Source organism: Triticum aestivum, chromosome 6B (assembly GCF_018294505.1).
Source record: "Triticum aestivum cultivar Chinese Spring chromosome 6B, IWGSC CS RefSeq v2.1, whole genome shotgun sequence".
NCBI classification, from domain to species: domain Eukaryota; kingdom Viridiplantae; phylum Streptophyta; class Magnoliopsida; order Poales; family Poaceae; genus Triticum; species Triticum aestivum.
The window spans coordinates 489,463,197-489,477,981 of record NC_057810.1 but is presented as its reverse complement, the minus strand read 5'-3'; the positions used below and the strand labels follow the sequence as shown (position 1 = coordinate 489,477,981).

Sequence of the window (14,785 nt, the reverse complement as noted above, 5' to 3'; positions counted from 1 at the left end):
TTGGATAATATTGCTTTCAAGATTATAGGCGTACCTGAGATATAGTGCTTAATTCTTTGCCCATTGACTACCTTCGGATAACCTCCTCGATGATATATTGTCCTTCCCATTTAGAGACAAGTTTTCCTGCAAAGAATCTGAAACGAGAGTTGTACAAGAGGACATATTCTCCCATCTTGAATTCCCACTTTTGGATTCTTTTATCATGCCATCTTTTAAATTTTTCTTTAAATATTTTGCATTCTCATAAGCTTGGGATCTCCATTCATCTAATGAGCTAATATCAAATAATCTCTTCACCGGCAAGTTTGAAATCATAGTTGAGTTCTTTAATTGCCCAATATGCTTTATGTTCTAACTCAAGAGGCAAATGACAAGCTTTTCCATAAACCATTTTATAGGGATACATACCCATAGGATTTTTATATGTTGTTCTGTAGGACCAAAGTGCATCACCCAATTTCTTAGACCAATTCTTTCGGGGCCTATTAACAGTTTTATGTAGTATTAGTGTTATTTATCTATTGCTAAGTTCAACTTGACCACTAGTTTGAGGATGATAAGATGATGCAATTCTATGGTTAACATCATATCTAGCAAGCATTTTACGGAAAACACCATGAATAAAGTGTGAACCACCATCAGTCATTAAATATCTAGGGACTCCAAACCTTGGAAAGATAACCTCTTTAAGCATTTTTAATGGAAGTGTTATGATCAAAACTACTGGTTGGAATAGCTTCTACCGACTTAGTAACATAATCAACAACAACAAAAATATGAGTATACCCATTAGAGGAAGGAAAAGGTCCCATGTAATCAAAACCTCAAACATCAAATGGTTCAACATCAAGTGAATAATTCATAGGCATTTCTTGACGCTTACCGATATTTCCAATTCTTTGGCATTCATCACAAGATTAAAAAAACTCACGAGCATCCTTGAAGAGAGTAGGCCAGATTGCAATACCTTGTGAGCAGTTCTATCTCCCGCATGATGTCCTCCATAAGCTTCGAAGTGACATTTCCTAGGATTTGTTCCTGTTCATGCTCAGGTACACAATGTCTAATAATACCATCTACTCCTTCTTTACAAAGATGTGGGTCATCCCAAAAGTAATGTCTTAAATCATAGAAGAATTTTTTTTCTTCTGTTGGTATGTAAAACTAGGTGGTATATATTTAGTGACAATGTAATTAACATAGTCAACATACCAAGGAGTATTATGAGAAGCATTTATTGCAGCTAGTTGTTCATCAGGAAAGCTATCATTAACAGGTAGTGGGTCATCAAGAATATTTTCTAACCTAGACAAGTTATCAACTACGGGGTTCTCAACTCCTTTCCTATCAGTGATATGTAAATCAAATTCTTGTAGCAAGAGAACCCGCCTAATGAGTGTAGGTTTAGCATCTTTCTTTTCCATAAGGTATTTTATAGCAGCATGATCAGTATGGACAATTACTTTGGAATCAACAATATAAGATCTGAATTTATCACAAGCAAACACAACCGCTAAAAATTCTTTTTCAGTAGTAGCATAATTTCTATGGGCACTGCCTAGAGTTTTGCTAGCATAATGAATAACATTTAATTTCTTGCCAACTCTTTGTCCTAGAACAGCACCAACAACATAATCACTATCATCACACATAATTTCAAAAGGCAAGTTCCAATCAGGTGGTTGGACAATAGGTGCAGAAGTTAAGGCTTTCTTAAGTGTGTCAAAGGCTTCTACACAATCATTATCAAAAACAAACGGAACATCCTTTTATAAAAGATTAGTAAGAGGCCTAAATTTTTTAGAGAAGTCTTTAATAAACCTCCTATAGAAACCAGCCTGACAAGGGAAACTTCAAATACCTTTAATATCTTTAGGACATGGCAATTTCTCAATTGCATCAACTTTAGCTTTATCCACCTAAATACCTCATTCAGAAATTGTATACCCCAAGACAATGCCTTCATTAACCATAATGTGACACTTCTCCCAATTCAAAACATGATTAATTTGCTCACATCTCTGCAAAACTCGATCAAGGTTGCTCAAGCAATCATCAAAATAAGTTCCATAAACAGAAAAATCATCCATGAAAACCTCAACAATCTTTTCACAAAAATCAGAGAATATAGTAGTCATACATCTTTGAAAAGTAGCAGGTGTATTACATAAGCCAAAAGGCATACGTCTATAAGCATAAGTTCCAAAAAGGACAAGTAAAGGTAGTTTTATCTTGATCAGGTTGTGAAATAGGTATTTGAGAAAAACCAGAATATCCTTTAAGAAAGCAAAAGTGTCTATGCTTAAATAATATTTCCAACATTTGATCAATAGAAGGCAGAGGGTAATGATCTTTTCTAGTTGCTTTATTTAGTTTTCTAAAACCAATTACCATTCTATAGCCAGTAACAATTCTTTGTGCAATAAGTTCATTTTTATCATTAGGAACAACATTAATACCACCCTTCTTAGGGACACAATGAACAAGACTCACCCATCTACTATCAGCTATGAGATATATTATACCTGCTTCCAGAAGCTTTAGTATTTCAGTTCTTACCACTTCTTTCATCTTAGGATTGAAACGATGCTGATGATCAACAACGGGTTTAGCATCAGGTTCCATATTAATCTTATGCTAACAGAGAGTGGGACTAATGCCCTTAAGATCATCAAGAGTATATCCAATAGCAGCACGGTGCTTCTTCAGATTTTTTAATAATTTTTCTTCTTCATGTTCTGAAAGGTTAGCACTAATAATAACATGATATATCTTTTTCTCATCAACATAAGCATATTTCAAAGTGTCAGGCAATTGTTTCAATTCAAACACATGATCACCTTTAGGTGGAGGAGAACCTCCTAGAGTTTCAATAGGCAAACTATGTTTGAGCAGGGGTCGTTGTTCAAAGAAAATTTTATCTATTTCATTTCTTTCATGCATATGCATATCATTTTCATGGTCTAGCAAATATTGTTCTAGTGATCAGCACGAGGCACGACAATAGAAGCAAGACCAATTATTTCATCCTTACTAGGCAATTCTTTCCTACGGGGTTGTCTATTAAACTTGAAAAAATTAAACTCATGAGAGTCATCACCAAAGCTAACACCGATAGTTTGTTTTTCACAATCTATTTTAGCATTAACGGTGTTCAAGAAAGGTCTACCAAAGATAATGGGACAAAAATCGTCTTGTGGGGAACCAAGAACTAGAAAATTAGTAGGATATCACACATGACTTCAACATCTCTAACAATCCCAAGCGGTGTGATGTTGTCTCTATTAGCAAGTTTAATAGTAACATTTATGTCTTCCATTTTAGCAGGTGCTATGTCATTCACAATTTCTTGGTAAAGAGTAAAAGGAATAGCAGTTACACTAGCACCCAAATCACATAAACCATGATAGCAATCATCTCCAATTTTAACTGAGACAATAGGCATGTCAACTACAGGTCTATGTTTATCTTTTTCATCGGGTTTGGCAATTCTAGCAGCTTTGTCATAGAAGTAAATAACATGCCCATCTATATTTTCTACCAGGAGATCTTTAACCATAGCAACACTAGGTTCCACTTTAATTTGTTCAGCAGGTTTAGGTGCTCTAATATGACTTTTGCGAACCACAGTTGAAACCTTAGCATGTTCCTTTATCCTAACAGGGAAAGGTGGTTTTTGGATATAAGTAGTAGGCACAACTGGATCAACATTATAGATAATAGTTTCATCTTTTGCTATGATCGGTTCTTTAATTTCTTCTTTAATAGGTGGGGTGATATTTAAACCACTTCTCCTTAGGGAGATCAACATGAGTAGCAAATGATTCACAAAAAGAGGCTACCATCTCATAGTCAAGTCCATATTTAGGGCTAAACTTTTGAAAAGCATCAGTATTCATAAAGGATTCAACACAATCAAACTTAAGCTTAATACCTGACTCTTTACCTTCGTCGAGTTCCCAATCTTCAGAGTTGGATTTAATTTTTTCTAAAAGATCGCACCTGAATTCAATAGTCTTCTTCATAAAAGAACTAGTACAGGAAGTATCGAGCATGGATTGATCATCACGATAAAGCCGGGCATAAAAATTCTGAATGATAATTTCTCTCGAGAGCTCATGATTGGGGCATGAATATAACATTGACTTAAGCCTCCCCCAAGCTAGAGCGATACTTTCTCCTTTGATGCAAAAAATTATATATGTAAATCCGATCACGATGAATGCATAGGATAATTCTTTTGGTGAAATTCCAATTTCAATCGATTCAAGTTCCAAGATCCTATACCATGTCAATGCTTTTACCTTAAAAGATAAAGGGAAATCCTTCTTATTAGCTTCACCTCCGGGCAAACCTGTAAGCTTAAATAATCCACAAATTTCATCCACATAGATCAAGTGCATATCAGGATGTTCAGTTCCATCTCTTGCATAAGGATTAGCTACAGTTTTTCTATCACACACGAAGGAATTTCATAACCAATATTTTCTTTAGATAAAGTAGGTTGAGGGGAAACTAATTGTGCTTCCGGTCGAGGTGAAGATACCCCGAACGAACCCCTCAAAGGATTGTTTTCCATAGTAACAAGTAACAATAAATTTCAGCACACTACATAAAATTTTCCTTACCGATTTCCACTTACCAAGAGCGCTTCACTCCCCGACAACGGTGCCAGAAAAGAGCCTTGATGACCCACAAGTACAGGGGATCAATCGTAGTCCTTTTTATAAGTAAGAGTGTCGAACCAAACGAGGATCAGAAGGAAATGACAACTGGTTTTTAGCAAGGTATTCTCTGTGAGCATTGAAATAGCCGGTAACAGGTAGTTCGATAGCAAGATAATTTGTAACGGACAAGTAACGGTAACGGTAAATAAAGTGCATCAAGGTATCCCAATCCTTTTGTGGCAAAGGATAGGCCAAAATGGTCTCTTATAATAAGCAAAGCGTTCTTGAGGGTACACAGGAATTTCACCATGTCAGTTTCATCATGTTGGTTTGATTCATGTTCTCTAATTTGATAATTTGATATGTGGATGGACCGGTGCTTAGGTGATGTTCCTACTTTAACAAACCTCCTACTTATGATTAACCCCCTCGCAAGCATCCGCAACTACGAGAAAAGTATTAAGATAAAAATCTAACCATAGCATTAAACTTTGGATCCAAATCGTTCCCTTAGAAGTAGCGCATAAACTAGGGTTTAAGCTTCTGTCACTCTAGCAACCCATCATCTAATAACTACCCCATAATGCATTCGCTTAGGCCCAAATATGGTGAACTGCCATGTAGTCGACGTTCACATGACACCACTAAGGGAATCACAACATACATATCATAAAAATATTGAACACATATCAAGTTCACATGATTACTTGCAACATGACTTCTCCCGTGACCTCAAGAACAAAAGTAACTACTCACAAATTATAATCATGCTCAAAATCAGAGGGGTATTAAATAGCATAATGGATATGAACAAATAACCTTCCACCAAATAAACCATATACTAATCAACTACAAGATGTAATCAGCACTACTAGTCACCCACATGCACCAATCTAAGGTTCCGGTAAAAAGATTGAACACAAGTGATGAACTAGGGTTTGAGAGGAGGTGGTGCTGTTGAAGATGTTGATGCAGATGGCCCTCCTAGAGATGAGAGGGTTTTTGGTGATGACGATGGCTTCTATTTCCCCCTCCGGGAGGGAAGTTCCCCCGGCAGGATAGCTCCGCCGGAGGGAAAAAGCGCTCCTGCCCAAGTTCCACCTCGAGACAGTGGCGCTTCGTCCTGAAAGTCCCCTGCTAATTTTTTCTAGGTCAAAGTGACCTATATACCAGAGATGGGCACCGGAGGTGGGCTGGGATGAGCACAACCCACCAGGGCGCGCCTGCGGGGGCCTGGCGCGCCCTTGTGTCTTGTGCTCACCAGGTGCCCCCCTCCGGCAGTTATTTGCGCCATTATTTTTTATATATTTCAACATAATTCTCCGTGAAGTTTTAAATCATTTGGAGATGTGCAGAATAGGTAACTCTGGCGTAGCTTTTTCAGGTCCAGAATTCCAGCTGTCGGCATTCTTCCTCTTTGTGTGAACCTTGCATATTAGGAGAGAAAAGGCATTAGAATTACTCCAAAAAGCATTATTATGCATAAAAACATTATAAATAACAGTAGGAAATCATGATGCAAAGTGGACGTATCAGAGACCTCCTCCTACATCTCGCGAGCAGTAGAAGCATGCATGGGCGGCATCCCGAGAAGGGCCGGACAGGGGAAGCGTGCTCGGCCTGCCGGGGAACCTGAGCCTGCTCCGTGCAGGTGCTCAACCCGCCGAGGAACCTGAACTTGCTCACGCCAGTGCTCGTCTCGTTGGGGGACCTTTCCCTGCTCCATGTCGGTGCTCGTCCTGCCGGGGGACCTTTCCCTGCTCAGCGCCGCGAGTAGGAGGGGCGTGGCATCAGGAGGAAGAGGGTGTGGAGGCAGAGTAACACGACCACCCAGGAGAGTAGACTTGGCCAGTGCCTGCAGTGCATGAGTGTTAGCCGGTGGAGAGCCATGCGTGCCGACAGAGGCGAAGGACCCAATTGCAATCTTTATTTTGCTTGTAGGGGGCTTTATGCTATTTTGCAGGGACCTTATTGTAAATTCTACTACTGACTATTGGGCTCCACATTGAACCTGAAACGATTTGTACGGGGTTTGTTCTGCCGACACACACGTCATCGTGTAAAAGCATTGTAAAAACGTTTTACGGTATCCCCTAAAACGATTTTACAAGACAAACTTTTATGGAATCTGCTAGAGATGCTTTGAGTGAGGAAGGGACCGGTTAAAAAGCGATGCGAGGCCGGGCTGTCGTGTCAACATGGCGAACGTCCATACTCCTTTTATTTCACCCTTTCATTTAAGCCTGGTCTGGAGGATTTGGGATATTCAAACATGTCTGGCCTAACGTTGGGGTTCACGCCCTTAGGCCTCTGATCGAGGACATATGCCCAAGACGCCTCCAGGAGCTGCTTCTCGTACTCGAGAACGGGCTACGAGGAGCGGGGCGGCAGGTCATCCTCCTCCTGCAGGAGCTAGTCGCAGTTGGGATCGGATCTGTTGCCCTCTTCATCGGCACGATCCTTCTTGGTGACAGACGATGCAATGAACGACGAGGGCTCTGACAACGTGGCGGCGACATGTCTCCACTTCAGCCGGGTTGGAGCCCCAGCTCTTGTCGGATCCGTCATTGCGATAGGGTTGTAGCACGTCAGAGCAATAGCTACCGAGATACCACATCATCCGGCTACTCGCGCTCTTCCTTCGTCATCTTCTTGTCCATCATGGCGAGGTGGCAGGCGGTGACGGTGGAATGGGCAATGGGGGTAGCGGCTAGAGTTTTTGAAGTGGAGCGAAGGAAGAGCGAGTAGGGAAGGACCAGTTAAAAAACGATGTGGGGCCGGACATCGGGGACTACGTGGTAGTTGTTCGAACTCCCCCACTCTACCCCTTGATTTGAGATGGCCGGGGTAAGGCCTAAAGTAGGGATCTGTGGCAGTTGTCCAAAATTTTCTACTCCATCCTTCAGTTTGAGACGGCCAAACACGTCTGGCCTAAAGCAGGGATTTGTAACAGATGTCCAAACTCCCCTACTCGACCCCTCAAATTAAAACGGCGAGACACGTCTCACCTAAAGTAGGGATCCGCGACGGATGTCCAAACTCCCCTGCTCTATCCCTCAAATTGAGACGGCCGGACACGTCTCGTCTAAAGTAGGGATCCGCGCCCTCCCATTAGGCCTCCCCTCCAACCACAAAATCACGTGGGCAATACAAAAACCGAAGAAGCTTAATTAGCAGTTTAACTCACTCAAACAGCCTGTCGTCGTCGGTGGATGGCATCCCCCCTTGCAATGCGAAGCGAATGCACAACCCAGTAGGGATCACGGTGGACCGGACAGCGCTGCAGCGTCACCGTCGGTGCTCCGTCACCCGGGATCACCCGCGGGGACAGAGAATATCAGCCCGCCTCCCTATTATAATCCCGCCCCAATCTCGTCTCCATCTCGATCTCGCCACCACTCCCCCATTTCCACTCCCCTCCCGGATCTCGCCAATTCGCCATGGCGGTCTCCACCAACGGCTCCTCGCCGCCGGCGCTCAAGTTCCTCATCTACGGCCGCACCGGCTGGATCGGGGGCCTCCTCGGCAAGCTCTGCACCGCGCAGGGCATCCCCTTCGCCTACGGCGCCGGCCGGCTCGAGAACCGCGCCCAGCTCGAGGCCGACATCGACGAGGTCGCGCCCACCCACGTCTTCAATGCCGCGGGCGTCACCGGCCGCCCCAACGTCGACTGGTGCGAGACCCACCGCGTCGAGACCATCCGCGCCAACGTCTGCGGCACGCTCACGCTCGCCGACGTCTGCCGCGCCCGGGGCCTCGTGCTCATCAACTACGCCACGGGCTGCATCTTCGAGTACGACGCGGGCCACCCGCTCGGCTCGGGGGTCGGGTTCAAGGAGGAGGACACCCCCAACTTCGTTGGATCGTTCTACTCCAAAACCAAGGCCATGGTATGCCACGTACCCATTCTCCCTTGCTTTAAGCTCCGGTTGTCCGAAGAATTCTCTCTAGAATGGCAAAGTGGAAGTAGATCGGAACCGCTTTGCTCGATTTATAATGTTAATGCCTGATTGCACGCTGAAACTTTGAAATGAGGGGTGTGATCATGGAGGGAAATGTGGCTCGCCAGTGATTGAGATTCCATTGATCTGTATGTAGTTAAGAAGGCCTTAAGAGAGATTTGGAAATTTGCAGGGACCATCGTTTGGTTAGATCCGCCATGCTTTGCTGAATACCCCTAATTTATTGGTCATCGTCACGTTGGAGATGTGATCATGGTGTTAGCTTGGGTTGTCTTAATTTAAATAAAGTCAATGAAATCATGCTTACTTATACCGAAAAAGGCTCGCGCCCCGCTTTATATATAAAGCAAATGCCAAAGCCAACATCCAACAAGGTTCACACAAACACAAAGCCCACACGCACACAAAGTCCAAGCACAAGCAAGCAACAAGGTTTACTGCTGAGGGCATAGCTCAACAAGCCCAACACACACACACACAAAAAGGCACAAGCGCCAGGAGGGAAACAACTGCTAGTCGGGCTCCGGTGGTGGCGGCGGGAGCGGAGGCGCCAGGCGAAAGGCCAACGAACGGAGGTCGGTGAGGAGTCTGTCGATGGCGTCCCGGTCCTGCGGGCGGCTAAGCGGCCGCCAGAGCTGCAAGTAACCACACATTTTAAAGATGGAGTCAGTCGCACGCCGAAGGGGCACCTTCTGAATGACAAGCTTATTGCGAACCGTCCACAGGGTCCAGGCTAGAACCCCGACGCACAGCCATCTAATATGTCTGTAGCGAGGGGGGGAGGCTTGAATTTCCGCAAGCAGGTCAGGGAAGTTGGTGTTGCACCACTGTCCCCCAACCGTTTCGCGGAAACACGACCAAAGGAACTGTGCCGTGTAGCACAAGAAGATGTGATTAGCGTCCTCTACCGTGCCACACAGGGGGCACATTCCATCGCCAGACCATGGCGCTTAAGAACCTCAACGCCGGTCGGGAGGCGGCCGCGGATCCATTGCCAAAGAAAGATCCGAATCTTAAGTGGGAGGCGGATGTCCCAGATAAGACCAAAGGGCTCCGGGGCTGACGAAGGGGCAATGGCCGCGTAGAGGGATTTGGTGGAGAAGCGGCCGGAGGGGTCTAGGCGCCAGGAGATGGAGTCCGGAGAATCTGCCACGTCCATAGGTAGCAGGGCGATGTCCTGGAGGAGGACATCCCAGGCAGCCACCTCAGCGGGGCCAAAAGGGCGGCGGAACGCGAGGCGCCCTAAGTCAATAAGGGCCGCCTCGACTGAGACCCGAGGGTCAACTACAATGTCGAAGAGGATGGGGAACCGGGCGGCTAGAGGGGAGCCTCCGAGCCACCTGTCCAGCCAGAACAAGGTCGAAGCTCCAGAGCCCACAGAGATGGAAGTGCCTATACGTAAGACCGGAAGCAGCCGGACGACGGCCTGCCAAAACTGGGAACCGCCCGAGCGTTGGCAGAACGCCAGTGGCTGTCCACGCAGGTACTTGTTCTGGATGATAGTAAGCCAGAGGCCACCGTCCCCATTGGCGATGCGCCAGAGCCAGCGGGTCAAGAGGGCGATGTTCATGCGCCGAGAGGACAGAATCCCAAGACCGCCCTGGTCTTTGGGTTTGCAGATGTCTGGCCAGCTGACCATGTGGTATTTCTGCTTGCCCTCCTCCCCAGCCCAGAAGAATCTGGACTGGTATTTGGCGACCTCCTGATGGAGCGTTTCATGAAGGCTATAGAAGCTCATAAGGAACCACAGGAGGCTGGCTAGCGATGAGTTGATAAGGATCACGCGCGCCGCCTTCGATAGCCAACGCCCTTTCCAGGGCTCTACGCGATGTTGCATACGGGTCACCGTGGGGCGGAGGTCCGCCACGGTGAGGCGCGAGTCACTAATGGGGATCCCCAGATAGGTCGTGGGGAAAGAACCCAGCCGACAGTTAAGCCGGTCGGCAATGGACTGTGCGTCCTCAGAGGGGTAACCGAGCACCATCACTTCGCTCTTATCAAAGTTGATGGTGAGGCCCGACATTTGTTGGAAGCACAGAAGAAGGAACTTCAGGTTGGAGATCTCTAAGGCAGACCCCTCGACCATAATAATGGTGTCATCCGCGTATTGTAGAAGGGAGACCCCTCCCCCTCCAACAAGGTGCGGGACAAGGCCTCTAATATGCCCAGCAGCCTTGGCCTTATCCAAGATGGCGGCCAAGGCATCCACAACCATGTTGAACAAGAACGGCGAGAAGGGATCTCCCTGCCGGACCCCGCAGAGGGTAGGGAAGAAGGGCCCAATGTCGCCGTTGATGTTCACCGCAGTCCGACCACAAGAGACGAGCTGCATGACTCGGGTCACCCAACGGTCATCGAAGCCCTTGCGAAGAAGGACTTCCCTCAGGAACGGCCAGTGCACCGTGTCGTAGGCTTTGTGGAAGTCCAACTTGAGAAAGACCGCCCTATGGCGCTTCAGGCGGACCTCGTGGAGCACTTCGTGGAACACCAACACCCCATCCAGGATAAATCGGCCTTGAATGAAGGCGGATTGGTTCGGGTGGGTGATAGTGTCCGCAAGGAGGGTCACCCTATTGGCGTACCCCTTAGCCAGGATCCGAAAAATCACATTAATCACTGTGATGGGGCGGAACTGACGAATATCGGAGGCGCCCGGGACCTTGGGGATGAGGGTCACCACCCCATAATTAAGGTGACCCAGGTCCATGGAGCCCGAGTAGAATTCCTCAAAGAGAGCCATGACCTCCAGCTTGATGGTCGGCCAGAACGTCTTGAAGAAAGCCACTGGAAGACCGTCAGGTCCCGGGGCCGAGGAGGGGTTCATCCCCTTAATGGCAGCGTGGACCTCCTCCTCGCTGAAGGGGGCAACCAAAGCCGCATTGGCTTCAGCCGAGACTACGTGCGCACCCGACCAAATGTCGGGGGCGAGACTAGCCCCACCGCGCGGGGTGGGGGTAAATAAGGCCATCATCATGCTTACTTATGGGATCAAGTTATAGGGTCTAATTGAATTGTCGGAGTACTCTAATTGGTTTTGCCCATCCATGCACGCTAGTTCCGTGTTTTGATAATTGCATGCTTCTTTGAATTTGTGCCGCCCACTTCCTAGAGCTTTACCAATTTTTATTATGCAAAGAAATTAGCAACTTCCGTCGTATAAACGTCCTGCATTGATTATTTCTGTTACTAGATCTTTGTCATGTTTTGTGCTCAGGTGATTGTTGACAAAGTCATTTCATCTTATTTTAGAATGTTTGCTGTAAGCCTGTAATAGTGTTGTAAATTTGTCATTTAAATTCTTGAATCGCAATTTAAGTATAATACACTCAAAACCAACATGATCTGATATAACTTAGCACATTTTATGGAGAATGGTCCATTGTGCTACTGCTACCCTGGTTGGATAAAAGGACAAACATGGACTACTATAGATTAAAAAATTGCAATAAAAATGGACCAACTGAATTTTTACGCTGGGCGAAAATTGCACTCCCTCCGTCCCAAAATAAGTGTCGCTGGTTTAGTATAAATTTGTACTAATTAGTGTCGCTGGTTTGGTACAAATTTAGTATTAATTTGTACTAATTAGTACAAATTTATACATGATAGTAACGAAATGAGTGATGTTAGGCCCGGGCAACTAAAAGAGTGATGTTAGGCCCAAGCAAGAGTCTAGTTATTGGGCATAACCTCATGTTTTATTGTTTGCGGTGTGCTTTTGGCCTGTAGGTAATTAAAGTTAAGACACTTGGGCTTGCAGTACGGAAGTGTGGTTATTATCCAAGAGAGTTCACAAAATGACAAGTATGTCTTCTGTGAACTGCTTGAATGCCATGAGCACCTATCTTGGAAAGCAGGTGCTTATTTGGAAAGCGAAAGATGCCCTTGTTAGCCGGCCCTTGTAAAACTGGATTCCTTTATTTTTACTTGATAGTGCCACACAAAATATAAGCAGTTCAAGTATTTGCACTTGAATGTACATCGTTTGGATAGACTGGTTATGTTCTGGAACTTAAGGAAAGAACTAAACAGCAATGTAGGCATGCAATTGTAGATATTATTCGAGAAACTCTGTTTCTTTCATGTTGCTTTCTTTCAGTGTTTTCTTTTGTGCTACATCATCTTCATATGGACGAGTGGATCGTTCATTTTGTTTTGATAGTGGCTGAAATTTAATGTGGTGACATATATATAACGTCATATAACACCACAGGTGATATTCGCAGAGGACAATTGTTAAGATACCATTGCTATTAAAGGAACTAACTGGAGTGGGAGAATGCTTCATATGATAAACAGACAGTATGTTTTTCAGAGATGATGTCTTTTGGTGTCACATGGGTGCATAACAATTACTCCCTCTGTCCCATAATGTAAGACGTTTTTCGGCACTAGCATAGTGTCAAAAAACATCTTACATCATGGGACGGAGGGAGTAGTTCAAAACAACTAAAATTGCACCGGTTAGACTTCATAGCTTAAAATCGATAGTTTCATCACATATGCACACGGACGAATCATGAAGTCTAACCGAATGTATACCTTATTTCTCAATCATCGTATAAATAACAAAACCCGTCAAAATCAAATTCAAAATTTGACAAAATTTTAGTGTCATATAGATTCAGATTTTCGAAAAGAGTGATAACTATCCAATATATGGCCATTGCATTAGCCAGCCATACTAATCTTCTTGTTTGGCATCAACTGTAACATGAAAAGACTGTTAATATTCTGCATTCTACTTAGCCAAATTCATCCTTGATTAATCATCATGATTTACCAATAGGTCTTACTTCCAAAGAAATTAGCGTTGGACCTTAAAATGCTCAACTTACTATCCGTTGAATATTATCATAGGTATTTATGAATATTATCATAGGTATTTATGTTAACGAAAAGTTTCTACATAGGCAAAGCTCGAATAGGCAGATCTACAACTCAAAAGAACACCTGATATAATCTCACAGCAAGCAGATTTTGGTGAAAATAACGCGGTTAATTGTGCCATTGTCCATATGTGTGCGCATTACCATTATTTTCATGATAGTTTGCTACTTTTAATTATGTTATTAGAAGAAGTATTTCACGGTGAAGCTAACATTTACCTCTAATAGGTTGAAGAACTGCTGAAAAACTACGAAAACGTGTGCACCCTTCGTGTAAGGATGCCTATTTCATCTGATCTGTCCAATCCCCGCAATTTCATCACAAAGATCACCCGGTATGATAAGGTTGTGGATATCCCAAATTCAATGACAATATTGGATGAACTTCTTCCCATCTCAATCGAGATGGCGAAGAGAAACCTCACCGGAATCTGGAACTTCACTAATCCTGGTGTGGTGAGCCACAATGAGATACTGGAGATGTACAGAGATTACATCGACCCGAACTTCTCCTGGAAGAACTTCAACTTGGAGGAGCAAGCCAAGGTCATAGTAGCACCGAGGAGCAACAATGAACTTGACACTGTTAAATTGAAGACGGAGTTCCCAGAACTTTTGTCAATCAAGGATTCGCTGATCAAAAACGTTTTCAAACCAAATCAGAAGACATCCAAGGCTTGACAAACGAAGCAGTCTGCACAGAGCCTTATGTTGATGTTATTTGTTCGACATACATTTATATCGCTCTCCGGTGCTAATCCAATAAGCATGCATGGTGTTTTATTCCGCCCCTGTCCGCGCGCAGGCATTGTTGTAGTTTCTCGTAGGAAGTCACACCCATTGTCATTATCAGATTGTTACACAGAACACTCTACATGGGGTTACTATTGTATCCTATGAATACGGTGGGAAATGGACCAAGTGAGGAGCAAGTTCCTCTGTTGTATTGTATCACATAACTGGAGTATATCATTTTTATAAAGTTCAGTAGGAGATTGCTTTGGACCCTGCAATATGTTGTTGCCTGCTAGTTCGTTCCTAATAAATTGAGGCCTTCTTTGGTTCGTACGAATTTTGTAGGGATTCTAGAGGATAGGAATTTTGGAGGGGAAAAAACTATGCTTTGAAGCCCCTTGGTTTGTAGGAATGAATTCCTATTCCTATCATATGCATTAAATGACACGTCTTTCTCAGTTTGTATGGTTTTTTTCTAGAGTTAAATACACTACAGGTGCCCTAACTTTGTCCGGCGCGGTCATTTTGG

General features: G+C 44.5%; 1 protein-coding gene and 1 pseudogene across 1 annotated transcript; one reads left to right on the top strand and one right to left on the bottom strand.

The window, feature by feature from the left end:
- Nucleotides 1-464: 464 nt before the first annotated feature.
- LOC123139283 (uncharacterized) overlaps nt 465-14,785 on the bottom strand; it is a 123,625-nt pseudogene continuing 109,304 nt past the window's right edge.
- LOC123137628 (bifunctional dTDP-4-dehydrorhamnose 3,5-epimerase/dTDP-4-dehydrorhamnose reductase) lies at nt 7,910-14,534 on the top strand. The gene is made up of 2 exons (XM_044557443.1): nt 7,910-8,560; nt 13,750-14,534. The coding sequence occupies exons 1-2, from the start codon at nt 8,111-8,113 to the stop codon at nt 14,200-14,202; spliced, it is 903 nt and encodes a 300-aa protein (XP_044413378.1). The 5' UTR covers nt 7,910-8,110; the 3' UTR covers nt 14,203-14,534.

Bases quoted from the DNA above. Each gene is read 5' to 3' on its own strand.
- LOC123137628 (XM_044557443.1), top strand. From the start codon at position 8,111: ATGGCGGTCTCCACCAACGGCTCCTCGCCGCCGGCGCTCAAGTTCCTC. The intron at 8,561-13,749 runs GTATGCCACGTA...TACCTCTAATAG, and splicing joins ACTCCAAAACCAAGGCCATG to GTTGAAGAACTGCTGAAAAA.